At 51.7% G+C, this 23,650-nt stretch overlaps 10 protein-coding genes across 10 annotated transcripts; 5 read left to right on the forward strand and 5 right to left on the reverse strand.

The window, feature by feature from the left end:
* Positions 1-1,138: 1,138 nt before the first annotated feature.
* On the reverse strand, positions 1,139-3,263 carry APUU_60954A (uncharacterized protein; the record flags this gene model as incomplete). The annotated part of the gene is made up of 9 exons (XM_041694242.1): positions 1,139-1,488; positions 1,537-1,638; positions 1,691-2,057; positions 2,114-2,162; positions 2,222-2,616; positions 2,673-2,846; positions 2,905-3,005; positions 3,081-3,149; positions 3,215-3,263. The coding sequence occupies 9 exons, from the start codon at positions 3,261-3,263 to the stop codon at positions 1,139-1,141; spliced, it is 1,656 nt and encodes a 551-aa protein (XP_041560092.1).
* Positions 3,264-4,021: 758 nt separating this feature from the next.
* APUU_60955A (cation-translocating P-type ATPase) lies at positions 4,022-7,323 on the reverse strand (the record flags this gene model as incomplete). Its single annotated transcript, XM_041694243.1, has 3 exons — positions 4,022-6,674; positions 6,733-6,998; positions 7,081-7,323. The coding sequence occupies 3 exons, from the start codon at positions 7,321-7,323 to the stop codon at positions 4,022-4,024; spliced, it is 3,162 nt and encodes a 1,053-aa protein (XP_041560093.1).
* A 986-nt stretch (positions 7,324-8,309) lies between these two features.
* SAT4_5 (serine/threonine-protein kinase HAL4/sat4) lies at positions 8,310-9,253 on the forward strand (the record flags this gene model as incomplete). The annotated part of the gene is made up of 2 exons (XM_041694244.1): positions 8,310-9,059; positions 9,116-9,253. 2 exons carry the CDS (start codon positions 8,310-8,312, stop codon positions 9,251-9,253), a joined length of 888 nt encoding a protein of 295 aa, XP_041560094.1.
* Positions 9,254-9,682: 429 nt separating this feature from the next.
* SSC1_2 (cation:proton antiporter) lies at positions 9,683-11,591 on the forward strand (the record flags this gene model as incomplete). Its single annotated transcript, XM_041694245.1, has 6 exons — positions 9,683-9,719; positions 9,779-9,985; positions 10,051-10,176; positions 10,235-10,469; positions 10,581-11,115; positions 11,169-11,591. 6 exons carry the CDS (start codon positions 9,683-9,685, stop codon positions 11,589-11,591), a joined length of 1,563 nt encoding a protein of 520 aa, XP_041560095.1.
* Positions 11,592-11,977: 386 nt separating this feature from the next.
* APUU_60958S (LLM class flavin-dependent oxidoreductase) lies at positions 11,978-13,583 on the forward strand (the record flags this gene model as incomplete). Its single annotated transcript, XM_041694247.1, has 4 exons — positions 11,978-12,082; positions 12,140-12,328; positions 12,383-12,630; positions 12,683-13,583. The coding sequence occupies 4 exons, from the start codon at positions 11,978-11,980 to the stop codon at positions 13,581-13,583; spliced, it is 1,443 nt and encodes a 480-aa protein (XP_041560096.1).
* Positions 13,584-13,824: 241 nt separating this feature from the next.
* On the reverse strand, positions 13,825-15,231 carry SEO1_3 (MFS transporter (Seo1); the record flags this gene model as incomplete). The annotated part of the gene is made up of 3 exons (XM_041694248.1): positions 13,825-14,701; positions 14,770-14,945; positions 15,001-15,231. The coding sequence occupies 3 exons, from the start codon at positions 15,229-15,231 to the stop codon at positions 13,825-13,827; spliced, it is 1,284 nt and encodes a 427-aa protein (XP_041560097.1).
* An 880-nt stretch (positions 15,232-16,111) lies between these two features.
* On the forward strand, positions 16,112-17,284 carry APUU_60960S (cytochrome P450; the record flags this gene model as incomplete). The annotated part of the gene is made up of 2 exons (XM_041694249.1): positions 16,112-16,394; positions 16,458-17,284. The coding sequence occupies 2 exons, from the start codon at positions 16,112-16,114 to the stop codon at positions 17,282-17,284; spliced, it is 1,110 nt and encodes a 369-aa protein (XP_041560098.1).
* Positions 17,285-17,459: 175 nt separating this feature from the next.
* Positions 17,460-19,216, reverse strand: APUU_60961A (putative MFS transporter; the record flags this gene model as incomplete). Its single annotated transcript, XM_041694250.1, has 2 exons — positions 17,460-17,698; positions 17,785-19,216. 2 exons carry the CDS (start codon positions 19,214-19,216, stop codon positions 17,460-17,462), a joined length of 1,671 nt encoding a protein of 556 aa, XP_041560099.1.
* A 634-nt stretch (positions 19,217-19,850) lies between these two features.
* APUU_60962S (putative toxin biosynthesis protein (GliH)) lies at positions 19,851-21,155 on the forward strand (the record flags this gene model as incomplete). The annotated part of the gene is made up of 3 exons (XM_041694251.1): positions 19,851-20,350; positions 20,409-20,989; positions 21,040-21,155. The coding sequence occupies 3 exons, from the start codon at positions 19,851-19,853 to the stop codon at positions 21,153-21,155; spliced, it is 1,197 nt and encodes a 398-aa protein (XP_041560100.1).
* A 574-nt stretch (positions 21,156-21,729) lies between these two features.
* APUU_60963A (uncharacterized protein) lies at positions 21,730-23,350 on the reverse strand (the record flags this gene model as incomplete). The annotated part of the gene is made up of 2 exons (XM_041694252.1): positions 21,730-22,771; positions 22,836-23,350. 2 exons carry the CDS (start codon positions 23,348-23,350, stop codon positions 21,730-21,732), a joined length of 1,557 nt encoding a protein of 518 aa, XP_041560101.1.
* Positions 23,351-23,650: the final 300 nt, after the last annotated feature.

Below are 23,650 nucleotides of genomic sequence, written 5' to 3' on the forward strand. Positions count from 1 at the left end.
TTCGTCACAACCACGATCAAGAATCATGTTTATCAAATTCAGCTTTTCCATCTCATTTATGTTGATGTTATCCCTTAAGATCAAAATTACTGGTGAGACTTAAAACAGACTTGGTCTGAAGTGTAGCGGACCCCTGATGGCATTGAAGTTGTGGAAGACGGTAGGATATACAAAGGGGTTCAGAGTTCCATTCGGCTGGTTGCTTCTTGCTGACTACAGAGTGATTACTATTATACAACTAAGACTAGATCCAAACGATGGAGAATTGTTGAGTCTCCTTCCGTCTCCGAAGTCCCAACAATATGCAATGCTACCTGTAACTGCCACTGCACCAACAGGGTCAGCACCAACGGGTCAACCCGCCTTGGAGAGGGCCAATACTGACTAATTTCTCCGGCTGTCAGCAATTAATGCAGAACCCAAGTTTGACACAGACAGGATACCTACCGATAAACTTGTGTTATTTGGCAGTGCCGGCGCGCACCCCAGCATCGTGCTGACTAAGAACCGTTGAATTCATGCCTGAGGCATCCAGGCCCAAGGTAGGCAAGTTGCTCGACAAACGCCACAGAATTGATATGCTGGTACGAAGTCATATACAATTCCCATAAATCTATATTGAGCATGCACGTAGGTCTGGATGACAGGTAGACGGGGGCGAGTTTGTTACCGACTGCGTTCAGCTGCCTTATTCAGAGGCCGAGGACCACGGTGAGTCCAAGGAAATAAAAAACCTAGAATGTCTAAGCTTTATAAAGAGTATCCAGATTTCGACTCCCATTTAGCACCGTGCCTGGACTGCTACGAGGGTTCGGGCAGTGACCAAAACTGTATCGCAGACTAAATATAGGGAGCATTTTATGCTAGGGTTAAGCTCCGCTAGATCATACTGTTAACCATCAGAGACCACTTTTAGGATGCTCTTATATTCTATTAATTCAAAGGAAATGACATGAGAAAGACCAGCCGCTCTACCAGGTTCAGCGCGTGGTCGGAGACTTGCCAGGACTGACCATAGAAGATTGGTATGAGTGTGAGGGTCACGAACAAAACAGCTGATCCAACACGGACAAATAAGGCAGCGCGCTAAAAAACCAAAGCAGAGGAGGGAGAAAGAAACAGAATCAGACAACGTTACCTAGCCCCGGCCCGTCTCTCTCTCATGGACGCTCTGGAGCTGGAACTCGTCCACCAGCGGAATATGATCCGTTGTGCGCGAGCTGTTGTTGCTTCGGAAGTGTGGCAGATTCCACCCGAGATTGGAGGGGAATTTTGTCCGCGAGAAGCGGTTGTAAACGAGGACTGAGCGGCGTTTAGAATGTAATAAGCTATTCGGGGGGAGGGTCTGGTTGAAAGATAGGGGGCGGACTTCAGCTGGTCCGAGGGGGTCGACCTCCGGCGGGATATTGAGGAGTTTGTACACAATGCTCAGGAGGGGAATAGAAAGGCCGTGGACGAAGATAGAGAATAATACGAGCCAGTATATTGCTAGGATATGGGTTAGAAGGGGTCTAAGACTAAGGGGTTCGAACTTACTTGGTTTGAGAGCGCCCATTAAGCGGCCCTCCATGGAACTGCCCTCGCCTACAGGAGGGAAAAGGTGAGAGGTATGCTCGGCGTAGAAGACAGCGCCGATTCCTGGCACCGCATTAATGACAGACAGGTTCGAACAGACCAAGTGTTGGCTTACCGATAGGTCCAAAGTAGCCCATAAATAAGGCCTCCTTCCAGTTCTTGCAGACCCTGGGCATAAACTTATACAGGGCAAACGTGCTGGGTATACGTCGGAAGAGGAGAACGATGACGCCAAGGAGGATTAGCCGGGGATAGGTGATTCCTGTAGTGTCTGGCTGGTGAAAGTCATCCCATGGAATAATAGCCCCAATATACATAAATCCCCCGAAGTTAAGGAGAACGTCGATACAGGAATTGACTTCGTCATGACGGGCTTCAGTCTCCGCCAGATAGCCCCCGTCCCAGTTCAGGGCACCGCCAGCAAAGAAACAGGCGAGGAGATCGTTCGTTCCGATGCAACCACAGGTTCCAAGGAGGAATAACTGATGATGGGATTAGCAATAAATAGTTAAACACGAGTTACATAAGAAGGACTTACTCCCAACGCAGCCGGGAACAGCATATAGCTTTCACCATCTATCCACTTCCTGAAACACGTTAGCATCTTCATCTTCAAATGATGCTGTCAGAGATAAGCCCGGCTTACCTTCGGAGTGTGTACCGCAGCAGATACATGCTAGTATAGCCCAGGGTGACGCCATACACCACGCCAAGGACGATGTAATAGACCCACGTCTCGATAATCCACATCTCCATCGCCTTTCCAAGCCCGCCGTGCATATGTCCTACATCTCCTGAGCGCGCGACATGAGCATGGGCGGCCACATGGTCCTGATCCGGATCCCCCTGTGTATACCGCAGCAGGTAGGTCGCTAGCATCAGGAAGGGGAATCCAAACCCATCGTTGGCACCGGCCTCGGAGGATATTATTTCGCGGAGATCGCGGGCGACGTATCGGTCGGCGAAGGGGCCTTTTGCAATGGCCTGGGAGAGGATAGGGTCGGTACAGGTAACGCAGGAGCCTATCACCAGCGCAGTGAGCTGCGCACGGAGCACGTTAGCTTTCAGTCCTGGCTGCCCTAACACCGGAGTCTTACGAAGTTGAGATTAGGGATCGCCAGCAGAATACAGCCGGAGGTGCAAAGCCACATAAGAGTCATGTTAGGGATCAGACATAGCAGCATCTCCTTCCAGCGATGAAGCTGATACTTGGCTGGGAGCTGGAACCCCACGATCACTAACTGAACACCGATCACCACGCGACACAGTCCCTGTGCCATTGTTAGTCTGGCCGGCGATTTAAGCAGACTTTGCCTAATATTCGCGTACCAAGGTGATCGCTTCCTGCTGGCCCTGGACTGCGGAGCCCCATTCGGTGGCCTCAAGGAATTTCGCTGCATATGGCCCCAGGAGGATACCAACGACCACAGCTGGTACTTATTTATAGATTTAGCAGCCGGCTTCCAGAGCAGCATTCAGAGCCACTGGGATGGAAGGATTCGTACACGCTTCGCCAAGATACCACTGCGTTTTCACCTTCACCGAGACTAACGCATAGAGAATAATGAAGGAGCCTATTAGCTATATTAGATTATTGAGCTCCAGGAGGCCGGGGGAGTTTCTGAGGAAGAGTCCATACCCAGAATTGAGATCACTACGTTCAGCTCACTGACATCCAGAGTGGGCATGGTGAGTTGAGGGTGGTTTAACAGACCTGAAAAGCCGCAGACATGCCAGTTTGAGAAGATGAAGAAGAAACGAAAGAGCGAGCTGGGTTACTGATTATCTTTACTGAGTTTTGTGACGGAGACAGAGCTCAGCCTCATTGCAGTCGACAAGTCATGGCGCCGGGGGCCGAGAGAGGAATGTCTCCTGCCGCGCGGCCATTGAGCGAGATCAGCACACGTCTGATCAGTTCGCAACGGAATGGGCGAGGAACCAAGAGCAGCATAAGGTTGATACAGACCTCGAATGGGCGATACTCCAGGAAGGCGGACTGCTTGGCATCGATCAGCCAAGAAACAGGGGGAGGCCAAGAGACAGCCAGGACACAGGGGCAGGCCAAGAGACAGCCAAGAGACGCACTGGTCTCTTTGCCATTCCTGCTCACTTGTCGAGCCCAAAAATGGCTCATGGCTCACTCCTTTTTGGGCGGAAGATGCGCTCTCGGATCTCTGGAATATCGCCCAGACTCCTTCCCTGACGTTTCCAGTGAAACGGGAAAGTAAGCAATAAGAGAATGATTTGAGACAACTGAGGTATTACATTTGCTTCTACTACACCTACTTCTACCTGATTGGCCTGGTCCTGAATCTACGACCTTAAACTATCCACAACCCTAACACCAAGACTTTTGTAGGCTCATCCCCCCAACGTATTCTCGGCGCACCGCTCCAAAGTGACTCCGACCCTGGCCTCAATTGCTGTCAGGCCAGGGTAATGTTTGTTAGGGTCGCTCCGGTTCGGTTCTCATGGAAGCCAACGTTGGGTTCCTGTGAGCTCTGCGACGGAGGAAAACTCGCTTGGCCCACTTCCAGGCCTCAACACCCATGAAGAAAAGGACAGCCTCAACCGCCACGATGCCCCATTCCCAGGTGATGGGCTTGTGTTTGAAGACAACATCATTGAGCACAGGGATATAAAGGATGGGGAATATTGTAATCCACCCGACCATGATAGACCAAAAAAGGAACTTGTTGCGCCAGACATCATATATCCACTGCGTAAAGTATTTCTTTGACTTTGGCTGCATGCGGAAGAACGACCGGCGCATGTTGACCATTTCCCAAGCCAGGAAGAGGGCAAACCAGGTCAGGCACACGAACGTGGTGGCTCTTGCTTTGAAGACCAGTTCACAGTCCTTGATCTCGTCAGACCACTCCTTGTTGCAGCCACGGGCCAGATTGCCGTCACCGAATCCCCACATACGGACAGAGAACGCTGCCAGACAGAGCGCCGCGGTCCATACCCCATAGGCTAGAATGTCAACAATCACTTCCCAGGTAAATATACCCTGCTTGCTCTGGGGAGGGCGGTCCATGATATCAGGGGCGGCAACCTCCATTCCAAGGCCCATATCGGGCATACCTGACGTGATCATAATAATCCAGAGAATTTCAACTGGTGACAGTGGGAAGACAGATTGATTATCAGCGTCTTTGAACGCCAGTCCAATCAGAAGGGTACAGGCCTGGGCAATATTTTCAGATAATAGATGAAGAACAAACTTCTGAATATTATCGAAGATACGACGGCCTTCTTCAACAGCATTAAGGATAGAGGCAAAGTTATCGTCTGTCAGAATAATATCAGAAGCATCTTTAGCCACATCCGACCCTGCCTGCCCCATAGCGATACCCACGTCGGCGTGCTTGAGTGAAGGCGAGTCATTCACCCCATCCCCAGTCATCGCCGCAAAGCGACCACGACGATGGAGGGCATCAATCATTCGTACCTTCGTTTGCGGGGCGCAGCGTGCAATGACCAAAGGCAGCGTTGGAAGCGCATCTACCTGGTTATCCGTGAGTTTGTCGAATTGGCTTGCAGTCATCACCATAGCATCCGCGACATCCGCAGCGACAGCGCTGAAATCAGCTGGCAGGATCCCAACTTGCTGAGCAATCGCTTTTGCAGTGCCAGGGTGATCGCCAGTGACCATGTGAACAACAATCCCAGCCTTATAGCAGGCCTGGATTGAGTCTGCTGTTTCAGGCCGTGGGGGGTCGTATAACCCAATCAGTCCCAGGAAGCACAGATCCGTCTCAACATCATCACGTTCGGGGTCGGAACCTTCAAGTAATTGGACCTTGTCAGTATATGGTCGATGAGCCAGGGCTAATACCCGAAGTCCTAGCTTGGCGAGTTCCTCCATGTTTTCAAAAATCATCCCACGGTGGTGGTCGGTCATGGGCACCGGGGTAGATGAGCCTTGATCCCAAACAACAGAGGTACACGATTCGACGACGCGCTCGACCGCACCCTTCGTAAACACCGTGGTGCAGTCGTCTTTTCCCCCAAGGGTCCCTTTGCTGAAGATCACAGACATTTTCTTTATTGTCGAGTCGAATGGAAACTCGGCCCTTTGATGCCACACTGCACCCTCACCCTTGGTCCAGCGGTCTCGGTTCCAATTGAATCTTGACGCAAAGACTTGGATGGCAATTTCAGTAGGTTCGCCCCGAGCGCTCCATTCGCCCTCTTCGGACTTGAAGACGTGAGAAAGGTTGGCCATAGAAGCGACATTCAGAAAGTCCTCGAGCTGACGATTGTCTAGAATCAGATCCTCGATATTCTGCACAGCGGCACCTTCGTTCTCCTCGTCAAATTCCAAAGGAGGCACAGGGGTGAAGGTAATATCCCCAACAGTAGGATTGAAAGGCTCGCTGGACGTGCCGATGGAATATATGCCTCGGGATGGGATCCACGCCTTTTTGACAACCATCTTGCCCTGAGTCAATGTACCGGTCTTATCAGAACAAATGTCGGTAACGGCACCAAGTGCTTCCAGGGAGTCCAGTTTTCGCACAATCACATTCCGCTCGACCATGCGCTTGGTGCCAACTGCCATAGTGATCGTAAGGACGACGACAAGACAGGCCGGGATCATGCTGATGCCTGTTGCAACGGCGTACATGATAACTTCATTGTTGCTGCTGAAGTAATTTGCAGCCATGCAAACAATAGCGAATAGAACGGCAATTCCAAATAGTAAACAGGCCAGTTTGGACAGCTTCCTTTGCAAGGGCGTGCCGATATTGACACCAAGAAAACGGCCCACAGCATCCGTCCCAGTAAGAGTCCAGGCCTGGATATACCACCGTTTCTTAGTCTCACCTTCGGGCCCACGCTTGACGGGCCGTCGCTTGTTATCACTGGCCCGTAATGCAAGGGCAATGGATCCAATTTCGGTGGACATGCCTGTACTAACAACCACACCTCGAGCTCGACCACGAGTGACCGTGCTCGAGCTATAAGCGATATTAAGACGGTCACCAGGGCCGGTATCCTCTTTGAAGGTTGAGTCACATTCCTTCTGGACGGGAAGAGACTCGCCGGTCAGGAGAGCCTCATCGGTTTCGAAGTTGACTGCCTCAACCAGACTGCCATAGTCAGAAGAAGGCCGCCAACCCCTCAAGGGCTTCAAGGAGGGAGGCTTACCGAATATCTGTCGGAACAGTATCTCCCGTCCTCAGCTCTACCATGTCACCCGGTACGATCTCATGCGACGGCACCGAGAACGTCCGGCCACCTCTGGAGACAGTCCCTGTTGGTGATGATAACGAATGCAGCGACTCCATAGTTTTTTCCGCGGCGTACTCTTGAAAAAAACCAACAACAATGTTAAGGACAATCACAGCACAGATCACTCCGCCTTCAATCCATGACTTGATTCCGAAACTGACCGCCATGGCCAGAATCAGTACCTGCAAGAGACGAACTGGATCAGATTCAGGGGGTTCTCAACACGTTGGAGGGCATGTCATAAAGGATAGTGGGCCGCTTAACTAGCATCATTGCGTTGGCCACCTGGCGCACGAATATCTTGATCACCGAAACGCCCTCGCCCTCATCCAGTTTATTGGGACCATATTCCTGGAGACGACGACTGGCTTCCTCAGGGTTCAATCCCTCATCCAGCGCAGTGCCGAGCGCCCTTATCACAGCTTCATGAGTCTGTGTGTGAGCTGGCTGGCTGAGTAGGAGTGCACCCGCCCCGTGGGGAGGAATGTTAGGCTTCTCGTCTGGCATTGTAATTGTCTTCCTCTGTCGCTGCGATGAGCTTGTCCGTAGTAATCACTGGTTGAATGTTTGTGCACGGAGAGTGCAGACGGAAGCGGGGGTTTTAAGGCACCTCGCCAACATGAGGGACCTATATATATATATATATATATACGCAGGTCACTGTGGGGGGTTGCCTCCGAGTGTCGCCATGGCATATTGCCACCTTGCCACCAACGCAAATTATGACTTGGCGCCGAGACTCTGGACCGGATCCGGAAACTTTGATCGAACGGAATGCAAGCGGCCCAACAGAAGACAGATCATCCATGTCTCTTGGCGAGTTCGAAGCAGTGGAGAATCGCCAAGTCTGACGTCTTTCCCACTCGCCAAGTTGTTCATTCCTTGGCATGTCCTCGCTATTTAAGGCCACTGTGCTGTCTTGGGCCTTCCTCCTGGCCTTCTGACCGTCTCCACCGTACAGTCAATCGCAGCAAATTCGGATCGCTGGATGCAACCATTTTCCAGCATCTCAAGTTGTATCATTTCCCATCAAGTTCCATTTTTATCCAAATGAGCCTCCGCTACGTATATCACGTGAAGAACCTGGGATGCCTCACTGTTTTCAGCCACTTATCCAGCGATTGCGCAAACAAACAGCTTCTTTGACACATACCGGAGGCATAGAGCTTGAAGGGGAGGACAGTTGCCTACTCTCCACGCATGATCGAAACCCCAAGGATGAGACGCCCTTCCTTATACGCGGAATTCCATCTTCCCGCGACAGGCCAAATGACCTGACCAGACAAGATAGATTTGTCCGGATAGATGGTGGCCATGTACATCATCTAAGCCCCCAGACGTTCAAAAGGTACTTGTGCCCAAACACCCGTCTTTTAGACTGGATAGGTCTTGGAGACAAGGGCAAGCGTTTGAGCGGCTCCAAATCGCTACAGACAGAATGGGAACAGTGGACAGAGAGCCGTTCGGGACGGTGGCCAGTCGAGAGTCATAATATGGCAGCCGTCACCCAGAAATACGGGGAGATCGAGACTGTTGCTGGGCTTGGGACCCATGCGCTTGTATTGTTGTCGCATAAAGTACAAGCCTGCAATCCCCGTCTCGATCAGTACTATGCTGTAAAGGTCTTCCGTCGCGGACCCGAACAAACCGGGCTCGACTATAAGAGGAGAGTGAGCTCAGAATACTCCATCACCTCCTCCTTGCACCATCAGAATGTTATTAAGATCTTCGAGCTCCTCCCCTTGGGTTACGACACTCTTTGTGAGTGTATGCAATACTGCTCCGGCGGAGATTTACATTCACTCATTGTTGCGTCACGACGGCTGTGTGAAGAGGAGGCAGACTGTTTCCTGAAGCAGCTGATGCGCGGGATCCTCTATCTCCATGAGATGGGGATTGCTCACCGTGATTTGAAGCCGGAAAATCTCCTCCTTACTGAGCGCGGTTGCCTGAAAATCTCTGATTTTGGCAATGCAGAGTGCTTCCGCCTTGCCTGGGAAGATCAAGTTCATATGTCTACCACTCGCTGTGGCTCAGCGCCGTATATCTCCCCGGAGCAGTATCTCGCGCAACCGTTTGATCCCAGATTTGCTGACATTTGGGCCGCCGCTCTCGTTTATATCGCCATGAGAGCTGGGAGAAACCCGTGGAAGTCGGCAACAGTCAAGGATGAATGCTTTCGTGACTACATTGATGATTGCAAAGTTGGAAGACATTATTTCCTTATCAAGGACACATCCCATGTCAGGTTATCACTTTCCCTTTTTGTCGTTTAGTAGGCTAATTCCATTTCTTACAGGGACAAAGCCGTGGAGTCCTAAACTCCATGTTGAGCATCGATCCCGCGCATCGGCCAGGAGCGACAGAGATCCTTTCTTCTCAGTGGCTTCAGGCGATTCGTTGTTGCCAGGCTCCCAACTCTGAACTGTCTACTTGAGGACTCGGCTTGTATCTTGTGTAATGTTTTCAGGATAGGCTCTTGACGTCGCCGGCATCCGTTTCCGTTTCCGCCTCCAGCCACGAATCTGGTATTTCGGATCTGCCAGCGGCGCAGATACTGATGTGCATCAACCCCAGTAGCTGTAGTCAGAATGAATTTAAGTTTCGGCTCAGGAAATTAATACTTGGCAATCACAGGCGTAATTTTGATTACGAAAAAAATGGATACGTATGGGCCCGTGGGATAAATGCCAAGAGAAGTGCCAAGCGGCGGATTTTGGTCCCAGCCACTCGCTGGACTGGACTGGGAGGGCAGGCAGGGACCCAGAAACCTGTTGGCAGAGCTCCACACTTCAATCTCTTTGAACGAGAGAACGACAAGTCCCCTGCCGATGCCTTCATTCATCATACACTATCGTCTCCTGTCATGGCGGACGGCTTTCTTCCTTACCATGAGCCAGGAAGTACGTCTAGTTTCTACCCATCTGATGACGTCCATGTTTAGTTCCTAATCAAGATGCAGTTGTCGAGATCCTAATTATAGTCTCTTTCTTTTTTATCCTGTCCTTGGCAGAATGGGCGTCTGCGAAGATCATCCGCGCCGGCATCATCGGCCATATTGCGGTTGGCATCATCTACGGGAAACCTCTCGCTGATATTCTCGAGTTGGATTGGCAGAAAACTTTCCTCTCTCTCGGCTATGTTGGCTTAATTCTCATTATATTTGAAGGTACCTAGCTCGTGGATGATATTGGAGGTTCGTCCTTAGCACTAACTAACTGTTATCTTTTCTAGGCGGTCTTAGCGCCCGCCTTGATCTTTTGAAGGCGAACTTGGGGCTGAGTATGCTCGGTGCAGCCACAGGCGTTTGCTTTCCTGTTGGCCTTTCTTACCTGCTTCTCTATCTCGGGTTTGGATATGGTGAGGCCTAATCTGCGCGTATGTCTTGACATTTGTACATGAAGCTTACTCCCCCCAGGTGCTGTGGAAACATTCATCATCGGAGCAGCGCTGTCAGCAACCTCTCTTGGTAAGTACGAGAGACTCTCCGCCACTTTGAGGATCTCTTCGGCTTTATGTTTATACTACCTAGGTACGACATTTGCGGTGATTTCTTCTGCTTCTAGTACTGTGGATCTCGCGCAGACTCGAGTTGGCTCTGTCCTGGTCAGCGCAGCTGTCATTGACGATGTGGTCGGACTTGTCATGGCAAGGTTTGTGAATCTGGAGAATTCATCTCCCTTATCCTCTTTCCCGATATTTCGCGGAGCACATGGTTTCGGTGGAGCTTAAAACTGATGCTAACAATCAATCCATCTGTACAGTGTCATCGGAAACCTCAGTCAACTGGAGGGAGGCGATGATATAAATCTCGGCTGGCTTATTGGCCGTCCTATTGTGGCTTCGATAGCGATGGCGATTGTCACTCCTATTGTGACAAAGTATCTCTTCGCGCCGCTCTTTCGGCGTGTTATTGAACACCATTTTGCGCGATTCGACCACATCTCCAATATTATACTGATGACTCTGTCTCTATCGGCATTTATAACCATTGCTGCATATGCTGGGACATCCGTTCTCTTCGGTGCCTTCTTGGCCGGCACATTTTTGACGTATATACCAAGCAAGCATCCCGACGGACCATTTGTCGTCATGAGCCGAGAAGAAGGCGAAAAGTTTGCACATAAGAGCCCTACCTTCGTCCATACTTTTGAACGCTACCTCATGGATGTCCAAAAGTACCTTATGGAGCCTTTGTTTTTCGCTAGTATTGGTTTTGCCATCCCCTTTGTGCAGCTTTGGACAGGCAAGAGAATATGGCGAGGCATCGTCTACACCCTTCTGATGGTGTTTGCCAAGGTAAGGCTTCTGGACATCACATTCATGCTCCTCGCTCACTGCTTGCTGCATAGTTTGTTGTCGGTGTGTGGGTACCGCTATGGGGTTGTTGGTCCATTCGCAAGCGACAGCAGAAATCCGGTCAGGGAGATAGTTGCGTCGACGAAGACAACCAGGCGGTCCAGGGAAACGCGGAAAATAGAAACAGGATGACAACATGGCTTTCTGCATTACTCTTGGGGTCTGCGATGGTAGCGCGGGGCGAAATCGGACTTCTGATTATTGAAATCGGATATAATCAGACATCATACGTTACTGAGGAGGGCTTCATAACTGGAGTGTGGGCAATCCTGCTTAATACGATAATTGGGCCTGCCACGGTTGGAATTCTGGTCAAGCTCTGCGGTAGGCGTATAGGAGAAGGCGAATGGGGGCTACAGCATCCTGTGGTGGCAGAACAAGAGACTGAGAGACCAGCAAGGCGTGCGTCAGTATGAAGACTTCACCACAAAGGTCACACAGGACACCTCGCTAATTCTTAGCGTAAAGATGGACGGGTATAAATAGGTCTTACATAGCTGTGTTTTAATGAAAATCATGCACTCTTCTTATATCGATTTAGTAGAGACTTTTCCACAACCAGGTGGTCCGGGCGCTAGATGGTCAATCGGGTCTTTTTCTATTGGACTTGTTGTGTCGGGTGGATTTATTAGACCACTGGGCGATGTCGAGCGAGGAGGACGATCTGACGAAATCCGTGCTTGCTATCCTGCCCTCTTTTGCCTTGTTAAGCCCTTGGCTTGTCTTGGAGACACCAAGGACTTATTTAACTAAACCCAGGGTCTCATGGATTGGCCTCTTCACACGACTAACTCAGCCCACAATGTCCGGCAACGCCGCCAACAATGTGGACCTATCTAGGAAGCAGATACTCCTGAATGCCTTCGACATGTCCACCGTTGGGCACCTGTCTCCCGGGCAGTGGAAGGTGGGTAAAACAGGAATACCGGTGATAGCTGCTAAGCTGTTTTTTTTGTTTTTATAGGATCCAGATGATCGGTCGGCGACAAAGCGTAGTCTTGATTATTGGACCAACCTTGCCAAGCTGCTGGAGAGAGGGAACTTCAACGCTCTATTCCTGGCGGATGTGCTAGGGGGATATGACACGTATGAGTCCAAAGCGGACAATGCAATTCGAAGAGCTGCCCAGTGGCCCATGACTGATCCTGTTATAGTAAGTTGGAGAAATTGGTGGCTCGATTGGACAGGGATTTGACCGTGCTTGTAGCCGATTTCTGCCATGGCTGCCGTGACCAAGAACCTTGCATTTGCCATAACTTCGTCGACTTCGTTTGAAGCCCCCTTCGTGCTTGCAAAGCGGTTTGCCACGCTTGACCATCTCACTAATGGCCGGATCGGGTGGAATATCGTCACGTCATGGAACAAAACGACGTTCAAGGCCCTTGGGTTCCCACAGGGGATTGAGCATGACGAACGTTACGCCCAGGCACAGGAGTACCTCCGTGCGTTGTACAAGTAAGGGCTGATCTTGGGCCTCACGAACCGGGCTAACAGGGGGGTTTGCCAGACTCTGGGAGGGGTCCTGGGCAGACGATGCCCTCTCCCCGGATCCAGAGAGAGATGTCTATGTCAATCCAGAGAAAGTCCGCCAGATCAACCACAGCGGCAAATACTACCATCTCGAGTCCAGATTTATTGTCGACCCATCACCGCAGCGAACACCATTCCTCTTCCAGGCCGGAACGTCCTCTGCAGGGTCCGCCTTTGCAGCAACCCATGCAGAAGCTATCTTCGTCTCATCACATTCTCCAGAAGTGCTGCGACCCAAGATAGACAAGATCCGAGGCCAGGCCGCCGAACTGGGCCGTGATCCGCGATCTTTGAAATTCTTCGCTACTTTGACTCCCATAATCGGCAGAACAGACGAGGAGGCCCGCGAGAAACACGATCGGGCCCGGAAATATGCATCGACAGTTGGAGCCTTGGCCCTATTCAGTGGCTGGTCGGGGATTGACATGTCTAAGATCCCAATAGATCAGGAGATCAGTACAGCAGATTCGGAAGAAGCATTCAAGGTTACAAGCACATTGTCGTCGCTTTCTGCGAACAGCGTTGATATCCCACGTTGGACTCCGCGTCTGGTGGCTGAACATGTGTCCTTGGGGGGCCTTGGACCTCTGGTTGTTGGCTCGCCGTCCACAGTTGCAGATACAATGGAGCGATGGATGAGTGAGGCTGGTCTGGATGGCTTCAATATTGGCTACGTGACGACCCCTGGCACATTCGAGGATGTGGTTGATCTGCTGATCCCTGAGCTTCAGCGCCGTGGAGTATATCCATCTCAGGCGAAGGAGGGGCTCACGGCGCGGGAGAAGATCTATGGACAGGGACAAAGCAAGCTAAGAGACGATCATATTGGAAGTAGATATAAATACGATGTATACAAGGAGGACCAAAGTGGTGGGTAGTTCCAATGGCGGACAGGATGAGCAGGCTGGAAGTCGTTGCCCATACATCCAACATAAACAACGCGTATGTGCCGCAGGTCTCTCTTTTGGGCTGGTAAGGATATATTCGGCATCGACATGCTCGGGTTCCCTGGCTTCGTGCGCAAGATCACCTTGATGCTGCTCTCGTAGTTGCTTATAAATGCAATGTATTTGAATCAAAGTCATCATCCAATCTCTCTCTATCTCAAATGGAAGCATATCAAGCCGCAATACCCTTTGCAGCCGGATCAGAGCCGTCACCAACCTGCTCAACACTCGCAGTGCTGGCACTGTCCTTCTGGGCATATTTCTTCTCCTCCTTCACTGACAATGGTAGCACTACACCCCACGTGTAGACGATAAAGACCACAGACATGGCACCAGCAAAGGTCCAGCCTTTGAGGAAACGAGGGCCTTCAGAGGTCGGGAACACGGCCACACTGGTCCCAGCAGTACTGCTTTGCGCAATCATGTAGGACAGCATCAGAGTGGCCGAGCGGCCAAGAGAGTCCCTGCGCAGGATCTCGTTGAACCAGCCGTAGAACAGAGATGCGGGGGCAACCTGGACGTAGAGACTGTTGAATGCAAACCACTTCGCGCCCTCTGGAACGCTCCAGATGGCGAGGATGACTATCGAAACTAGATTCCAGGTTACTGCTACAGTCATGGTCAGCAGAGGACCTAAGGCAAGATCCGAGGTAAAGTTGGCCCCAAGCACAAAGAGGATGCCTATGGCAGGCGAGGTGGTCCCCAATTGATTAACCTTAGGGACAGAGTATCGGCCCAGGCTCTTGAGCCATAGAAGATAGCCGCCGTACTGAAGAGATGCCGTGTTGCATAAGATCGTATACCACATGGTCAGGCCCCAGAACTTCCAGTCCCAGAGGTACTCGCGCAGGAACTGGCGGGTACTCCTCCTTTTGATTGTGGCTTCTTCCTCAATGTCATTTTGATCAGCTTCGAGGCGTCTTCGAGCGAAGGCAACGTCTTGCTTGGTCAGAACCCATCGGTTTGGCTTTGCGGGAGTGCCGGGCCAGACCAGAAAGCCGAGAAGGGCCACGGGGAACGTGATGATGGCATCGAGTATAAATGCCCAGCTATAGACGAGAGGTCAGTGGGGGCTTTCCTGCAGGGGTGGATTCTCTGGGACTAGGGCTATACATACCGCCATCCGGCAAGGCCATGGACACCGTTCAGATGAGAAGAAGCAGCGCTCTGAAGCAGACCGGCGGTGAGGTTTCCAAGCATTTGGCCACTGTAGAACATGCCACCACGTCGACCGAGTTCATCGGCTCGATACCATGAGCCAAGCACGTAGTTGACTCCGGGAAAGAAGCCGGCCTGATTATAATACTCAGTGTTGTCTCCTAAAGGGAGCGAACATAGGGGCGCGGACCTCGAAAATACCAACAAAGAATCTATAGGCTCTGATCTCGGCGTATGAAGTAGTCCGATACTGCAAAAGAGTAAACAGTCCCCAGCCTAGCTCAAGCGCAGGAATTGTCCAATTCACGGGAAATCGGGGGAGGAGGTAGATCAAGGGGATCCCGCCTATTGCCACACCTGCTGTATACATTGCTTGTATGTTGACCAGCTGGTTTTCTTCGAACCGGAGATCCTCTTTCATTCCTGAAACGTATGCATTGTCTGTCGATATTGAACCGTCAGCCACCGGTAGGGGATGTTCATAATGCGTACCGTGCCACTTACTGATATTGGCCTGGTCGACGAACTTGATTCAGTATGCGACAAAGGCATAAGGGATAATAAGAAGATCGAGTTTCAGGAGCAATCTCCTCTCAGCTGGAGTATCATACTTGGAAAACCAATGATACCAAGGCGTCCCTTTGCGTCTCTCATGCTGGCTAGTGACACCAATCCGCTTGATTAAACCAAGTGTTCCACCGAGGACCATATTGGGCTTAATTATGGGGAGTGAGTCTGTCTTGGTCAACAGAGCGGGTCATGTCGAGGCCCTTTATACACTAGCCCGTCTTCCTGTTGGTTCCTCGAGCGGGCATGTTGAGCATGCGAAAGGCGAGAATTGCATCTTCCAGTCTAACATTGACGACACTAGTCCTGAGATGCCAGAGGCTAGCCACGCAGCGCTACTGGACCTAAGACAGCTAAGACGCATCCAAAATAACGCCATTTACATGGAATCAAAAACTGCCCGATATCTCGCCTCATCAAGAAGCGCCTCGCAGGGCGGCATAGCTCATGTTTTTGAGTCCGGGTAATACCGCATATTTCGATGGGAGCAGGCAGCTTTCTCGCCCATGAACCGAGAAAATGCCTTCATAGAATGCAGCCACGTAGTCAACACCCATATTATAGTACGATATCCTGTCCATCGCCTCGCAGCAATAAACTCTCACTCTATGCCACATTCTCCGCCGCAGCCCCAGCGGAGAGATCCGCGCTCACCAGCGCACTCTTGGATACAATCTTCATGGCCAAACGAGTCCCCGGCTTGGAAAGAGGTGCATAGATTCATCCCTCCAAGCATGACCCCGCGAGCTGTTCGCCACTATACTCCTCTACTTCAACGGTCCGTGGACAAGGTGTTTCGTGTCTTGGACATATTTGATGAAAAGAAAGAGGCCTTCAATGTCTACCACCTGACGGCCAAGCTGGCCTCCCAGGCCATCTGCCAGCTGGTCCTTGGAGTTGATCTCCATCATTTCGACGAGGTGGATAGCCCTATGCACCCTATTATTGTCCTCCTTCAGCGCTACCTTACGCTCAACCGGCGCGTGCAAACAAAAGGGGCTTGGTATTCTTACCTGCGTTTGGTATTTCCCACCCAATCTCTCGAACCATAGGATCGTCATTGTTGACACTTGGATCTAGGAGACCTTGCCGCCCTTCAAAGCACCCGAAGCGAGCTATACGGTCTCATCGAGGAAGCCGTCATAGCCTGTCAGGAGAGGAACGGTGGGACAGCCGACGACCTTCCTATTGAGACTGCTGCACTTCACGCAGCCTGTCTCGTGGACTACCTAGCGCGAGCAACAGACGAGTATGGAAACAAACTCCATCATGAATACATTCTCAGCAGCACACTCGCCTTGGTGAGCGCGGGATTTGTGACTAGCTCTGCATTTCTGTCGTGGCTAATCTACTCGCTGGTCACATACCCCGAGCAGCAGGACCGGCTCTTACAAGAGGTGCTTGACCACGGCGCCACATCCGAGAAACAATGGACCTACGATGAGATCCAAGCAATGCCGTTCCTCGACGCGTTCGTCAAGGAGACCCAGCGCATGCATAGCCCGTCCTTCCAGCCCGCGCGCAATGTCAAACAGGACATCATTCTCCCGGGGGGTTGGAGCCTGCCTCGTGGTTCGATCCTCATCCCTAGTATCCCTCATTTGCACCGCCATACAGCGCACTGGGAGAATGCAGACCGCTTCGACGCCGACCGCTGGTCAACGGACCAAGTCAAGAATCGCCACCGCAGTGTCTATGTCCCCTTTGCGGCCGGCCCACGCGGCTGTATTGGGTTCAATGTGGCGTTGCAGGAGGTCAAGGTTGCGCTGGCTGAGCTCACGTATCGGTATTGCTTCGTAAACGCCACGGAGGAGGCCATTGAGTACGATCCAGACTTTATTGTCATTCGGCCAGTCAATTTCTACGCTCGTGCAACTCGGCGGACGCATTGGCCGTCGCGGTCTTGAAGGGGTTGGTAATTCTCAGTATATAGTGCCTTCCCAACCAGTGATGCATTGTCGATTTTCCGATTAAGAGTAAATATTTCAAGCAAGCTAAAACAAGCTCAATAGAGAAGTAAAGAACGATAGTCAATCAAACCATAATCCTGCGCCCACCAATGCGTATTACTGTGTTCCATCTCTAACCCGCCGCCGCAGTCTGGATGAACAGGCGCTCCCACTTCATACAGAATGTGGCGAGCAGTGTGACTGCCCCTGCCACAATACAGAGAATATAGGTACGATCAATAGCAGTGACAATTGCACCAAGGACCCTGATCTTGGTGGCCGCGTCTAGCTCCTGCACAAATGTCGAGCCGGTTCCTGAGATTGCCCCGACGATGACCTCGCGGGATTCATTTGGTAGGACCCATCCGATACCTAGGAGTAGAAAGAGAGTATGTTAGCTCAAGGAGTTCGTTCCATAAACACGGTGATGAGAGGATAATGGGGCAAATGGTGCTTACGTTTCGCCGCCTCGTTTACAAACACACACTGCGAGATGACAAGTGCGAAGGTCAGGCCATTAAGCTGTGCAGTGGTTGTAAAGGCCACCGCTGCTGGAAGTTTCTCCGGCTTCACCTTCGCCTGTGCCACGGCGTGTCCCAATTGCAAATACATGCCCGACCCAAGCCCAATCAGCGAGCTGTATCCGTATGTCGCTCCAGTGCTACTGCTCGGCTTGATGGTGTACATAAGGGCGGAGCCGATCAAGCACAGCCCGCCGCCCATAATATACCAAGGGATATAGTAGCCCAGCCTCCCTGCAAGATATCCCCCGGTAACGCAGCTGAAGACCAGCAGGCAGACGAATGGGAGTAAGCGAACACCGGATTGGAGAGACTCGTCGGATGCCGTGAATTGGAAGTAGAGCGGAATCACGTAGGTCGGCACTGTCACGCAAACACCAGTGCAGCAACCGCAGATGAAGAGGACAGCGAGGAGCGGTTGGCGGGGAGAAACCAGCTCCACGGGGAAAAGGCGCGTTTCCTCGTTGGTGAATATGCAGAAAGTCTGCTGGATTCCGAATACAATAAACAGAGCTCCGCCGAGAACAATCGCCGCAATAATGCCCGGTTCGCTCCAGGGATATATTGCGCCGGCGAAGTTGATACCGATCACCCCTGCTGCGAATGCGCCGAATAGTAGGGCTGTCCCGGCAAAATCCATTTTCTTTAACCGGTCCGTGACAGAAGTTCCCGCGGGCTGTGGTTCCAATGATGGGAGCAGGAAAAAATAGACAGGGGCAAACAGACCGCCGATGACGAGGTTGATATAGAAGGACCACCGCCATCCAGCCGAGCTATCAGTAAAGGCGCCGCCGATAATAGGGCCAAGGACAGTCCCTGCACCCCATGTCAAGCCCATGGCACTGATATACAAAGGACGCTCTTCGATTGTTGTCAAGCGAGGCAGAAAGTTCATCACGCCGACATACTGACCAACACCACCAATACCACATATAACACGGCCCCCAATAAGCATATCCATGGACTGTGCTGCACCACAAATTGCAGACCCTCCCATGAAGACCGCGATGGAGAAGATGTAGAGCCACTTGATGTTGAATTGATTGAAGACTTGTAACCAAGTAAGCACTGTGGCGCTAGATGCCATCACGAAGGCAACACCGGACCAGGCTAGCTTTTCGATACCGTTTAGCGAGGAAATGACTGCCGGCTGGATGTTTGCAACAATGGTATTGTCGAGTGCGAAGAGAAAGGTGGAGCTGTAAATAGCCAGGATAAGGGCGATCCATAGCAGCCCATGCACATTGCGAGGGCTCTGCACTTCTTTTGGTTGCTCACTGTCAGAGGCACAGCTTGACTCTTGCTTTTCTGAGTCGTTAGTCAGGTCTGAGGCTCGCACCTCAGGCTTTGGGTCGTCGGGGGCTGACATGGTCGTTCTGGAGTGGGGTGAGCTTGCATCCAACGGCTAGAGGCAATGGATGGTGGTTTCAACAACCTATACAGTAGCTCCTTTAAGATGCCTACCGCGGACGAATATTCTCCTTCTCGGAAGCAAACGATTTCTAATCACGATTTCAAAGTATGTGGGGAGAACATCAAACAAGCCATGTTGTTGTGAACATCTCCTTCGATCGGGGGGTTTACGGGGAGTTAGGGCTGAAGGCTGACATGTGACTTCACCAGGGACTCTACACCAGAGACGAAGGAGACTACCGGAGACATACATGCAGAGTTCTCCCGTCCTGGACGCTCAAGGGATATCTTTGATTATTAACATTTGCCCTCTGTCGGTATTATGCATGTTTCCATGCCCGGAATTCTGCGAAAGAAAACCTGCCGACCGGAACGGGAAGATGACAGACAAACGACCCGATAAGTCTACGGAGTCGGGGGCTTTGCTTTGGACTCTCGGCTCCGGCTTTTTAGGAGAAGAAAACAATCGATTTACCGAGCCATGAAAGTAGCCAGCGATAGCATTCTCGCGGATCGCTTGTTTACTCTTCCGTGAAACCAGAAAGTAGACGGACAGCTCTCAGCACAGCACCAACCTCAATCGAAGCGCAATGGCGGAATATGTTATTCAGAACCTCACTGGGAACCTGATGGCAGTCAGTAATGCACACTCCGAACGGGAACAAATGCCACTTTGGGCAACGAAGCTTCTGACTCCTACATTTATGGCGGTGGCTATCCTAGCCACCCTGCTGCCTCCAGGCCCCACGCGTGTCACTTTGGCAAGTACAGCTTTCACCGGTCTATGGCTTCACGTCTTGACGCACTGGGTTACGGGGCCTGCGTTTTTCATGGATACTATATTTATGATATCTATTACCGTACGCTGGCTGCTCCTGTCTCTTGCAGGGACCCCCGAGGTCGACTGCCACCAGACCAGCAATTCGGGGACAATACTCGTCAAAAACAACAGAAAGGACGTTACGGCACTGGATAGATTTTATAACAAGGCCAAATGGACTGTAGAGCTTTGGTCCTGCTGGCGTGGCCAGGGGTGGAACTTTGTGGACCAGCATCTTCCGCAGGGCGCGGAGCAGACTCAATCCCGCTGGTATTTGAATTCTGAAAAAAAGATATGAGAAAACAAACACTAACATCGTATGTTGCAGGGAGTTTCTGACTTCGAATGCTGGGAGAATCCTGTTGAACCAATACATCTCGGATCTGGTCCGGAAATACGCATTCTGCGCACTGTGGCCAGCAGTTGAGGGCGCTGTCGATTTTGGCAGCCTGCCGCTGCTTGACAAACACGGCCTTGTTGCCCTGCAGTTAATTCGGGATTCTTTGATGCTGGACAGCGAATACCGGAAAGCATCGATGCTGTTCGTGGGCCTCCACTTCTCCACCCCAGACCGCTGGCCGAGTCTCTTTGGCAGCGTGCGGGATCTCTACACGGTGCGCAATTTCTGGGGACGCGTCTGGCACCAGATCTTCCGGCAGATTTTCACACGCTGTGGTGACATCGTCGCGGGCGCTCTGGGAGCTGAGAAGAGCACGTTGCTTTACAAATACAGCAAGCTCTATGTTGCTTTCCTGGTATCAGGCGTACAGCATTATGCTTGTGCGTTGCTGATCCCCTCTACCGCGTACGGCTGGGGCATGTTCTGGCAGATGCCTGCGTATGCTGCCGTTGTCACGGTAGAGGATGCTCTGAAGCATTATGGGAAACGCGCGGGCATTTCGGACAGCAGTACGTTTTTCTACCTGGTACGCTGGGTGTCTGGCTAACAATGAGTACAGATTTTGTGCGTGCTTTGGGTTATATCTGGACGGGCTACTGGATGACCTTGATATATGGACTACCGGTCGGCTTTGTGTCGGACATTGGAGGGTTTACTGGCGTATGTTCGCTATGAGCTTCCAGATAATGTATAGACAACCGTTGCCTGTACTTCTGTGTTTTATCGCCGAGAGATTAAAGTTTGGCACATGTATCCAACTGTGAATACCGTCTTCTATCTCCACCAGTCTCTATCTCCAGAGCGGCCCAGTAGCGCAACCCGTAGGCAATCGATTGGCAATGCTCTGCTTCTGCTTGCTGGTCCACGAAGCCGAGACCTTGTTGACTACTCCAACAATCAGGTAATTCTGGTGGCGAATTAGCAGTCCGGTTCACGGTGGAGATCAAATAGCAGCTGGCGAGTCTCTAGCTCCTGATAAGGTAGGTACTGTTTGGCTGCGCTGCCGTTGAGGACGGCTTGCCACATCGTACGCGACTGCTGCCACTTCTCCCCGTTGTTCAGCCCCGGGAAGAAACCGTCGCGCATGAGTAGCTGGAACCCTCCTCATACATTATAGCTGGAGTGGTTATACCAAAGCAGAGTTATATTTAGTTCGCACTTTGTTGTTCTATACCATGGCTTCTACGTCTATTTTGGCTACAAGTTCTCAGGCGCTGTGTTTTGAGTATATATCAATCAGTTGCTTCTGCTACGACTGTGGCCTCTGCTGAGCAAGTCTCTCCTCTCGGTCTTTCCGCCATTTCTCCCCAAATCTCCACTCGACCCATATTAGCGGCGTAAAGAACGCCACTATGCCGGTCACGATGAGGAAAGCACGCATTGCCCGCACAGCCCCGATCAGTGGCTCGATCGCCGCAACGCCTGCGGCACCCAAAAGACAGCGGCAGAGGTTGTTCAACGCGGTTGCACTCGCAGGTCGGTCTGGAAAGCAGTCAATCAAGACGGTGGAGTTGATGTTGAAGATCGATGTCGCCGTGAACGCAATGAGAAATTGCAGGATAAGGGGGGCAGCAAGATTGGGCCCGAAGTATCGATGCATCTCGTTGAATCGGAAGCTTGGACCGTAAAGGGCCAGGGAGACGACGAGGACAATGCTGAAGAGGGGCATCGAGCGAAGCCGGCCTTGTATATAGGGGAAATCCTCGCTGTGGGTGCCAGGAACAATGGCCTCGTTGGCGGCGATGCCGTGCTTGGCTTTGAATTTGGCTTCAGCGCTGCGGAAGCCTTGGTTGAGCAGCCAGCCTGTGCTGAGGGAGCCAGCCATGCAGCCCAGGCCGTTGGGAAGAAAGCATACGCCGATTTGCCACTGGGCGAGGTGAGGAAAGCCGAGAAGGAGCATGGAGGTTGTGGAAGAGGTCACCATGCTCCAGGCCGTGTAGGCAATCGCGCCCCAGGCAAGGAGCGCGGCGATGTCCTTTTCAAGAATGTAGGCCAGAGGACTGAAGGCTTTCTCTAGGCTCATTGGAGTGTGAGGCTTCGGTGGCCTTGCTGTGCCGGGGTTTTGAGTCCAGGCGATCGGCGGCTTGAAGGTGTAGGCCAGGGGTTTATGGAAGCCTGACAGAGGGATACTGCCATTCCCAGCCCTGCTACGCTGGGTTTCGGGTAAGAAAATAAGAAGTGCGCCGAGGACGATTGTGCCCATGACAAACAGCAGCCAGAAGATGCTTCTAAACCCCCAGGCGTTGTTTAAAAGTCCTCCAATTACTGGGCCAACTCCCTGTCCCAACATGCTATCGAAAAATCAGAGATGCCAATCAGAGACATGCCTTTCGCAGTTCAATAGACTTTGCTTACCGAACACCAGCATTTGTTCCCATGAAACCACCACGCTCTTGTGGGCTGGCGATATCAGCGATAACCCCGGCGCTGATGCTAATGGTGGCTGCAGACCCCGCGGCCTGCAGGCCTCGCAGGACCATGAGCATTGCGTAGTTGGACGTGAAGGCAAGAGCCAAATTCGCCGCAGTGTAGATGGTCAGGCTGACGGCGAAGGTAAGGCGGCGGCCGGAGGAGTCGGATAATGCGCCGAAGAGCGAAGGGGCAATGCCTTGGGCGATCATATACACGGTGATGGTCAAGGAAGTCAGCGAAGTACTGACCCCGAGGTCCTTGGATATCGTATCGAGAGCGGGAAAGTAGATATTTGAGGATAGGGGGGAGAAGGAACCTGCCAGAGAGACGAAGATGACCAGATTCCACTTCTGTTTCTTCGACAAGATGTGGTATGGCGGTTCTGTTTCGGGGGCAGATGTCCCTTCTGCTGGCAATAGGACCGCCTCGCACGTTGACTCTGCGCCCTTTGAAGCCATTGTCGTTTGTTTTCTGGATTCTCGCCTGCGTACACCGAGCAGATACCATGTTCAATGGACCCAGGGCGGCCATTATATAGCCTGGAGCGTGACCTTCCGGCCCATGTTGGGATATAGAGAGTAGATGTTGTTACGTACTCTGTAACAAGTAGGGAGTATACTGCAAGCAACAATCCACCAACTTCTGATTCGGCTAAAGGGGGCGTCCATCCTTTCCGGTATGTGGATCTTATACAGCAACGAACAATGACGCGTACACCGGACATGTCCCTTGATAGAGGATCGGCGGTTCAGAGATCT

This window comes from Aspergillus puulaauensis, chromosome 6, assembly GCF_016861865.1.
Source record: "Aspergillus puulaauensis MK2 DNA, chromosome 6, nearly complete sequence".
NCBI classification, from domain to species: Eukaryota; Fungi; Ascomycota; class Eurotiomycetes; order Eurotiales; family Aspergillaceae; genus Aspergillus; species Aspergillus puulaauensis.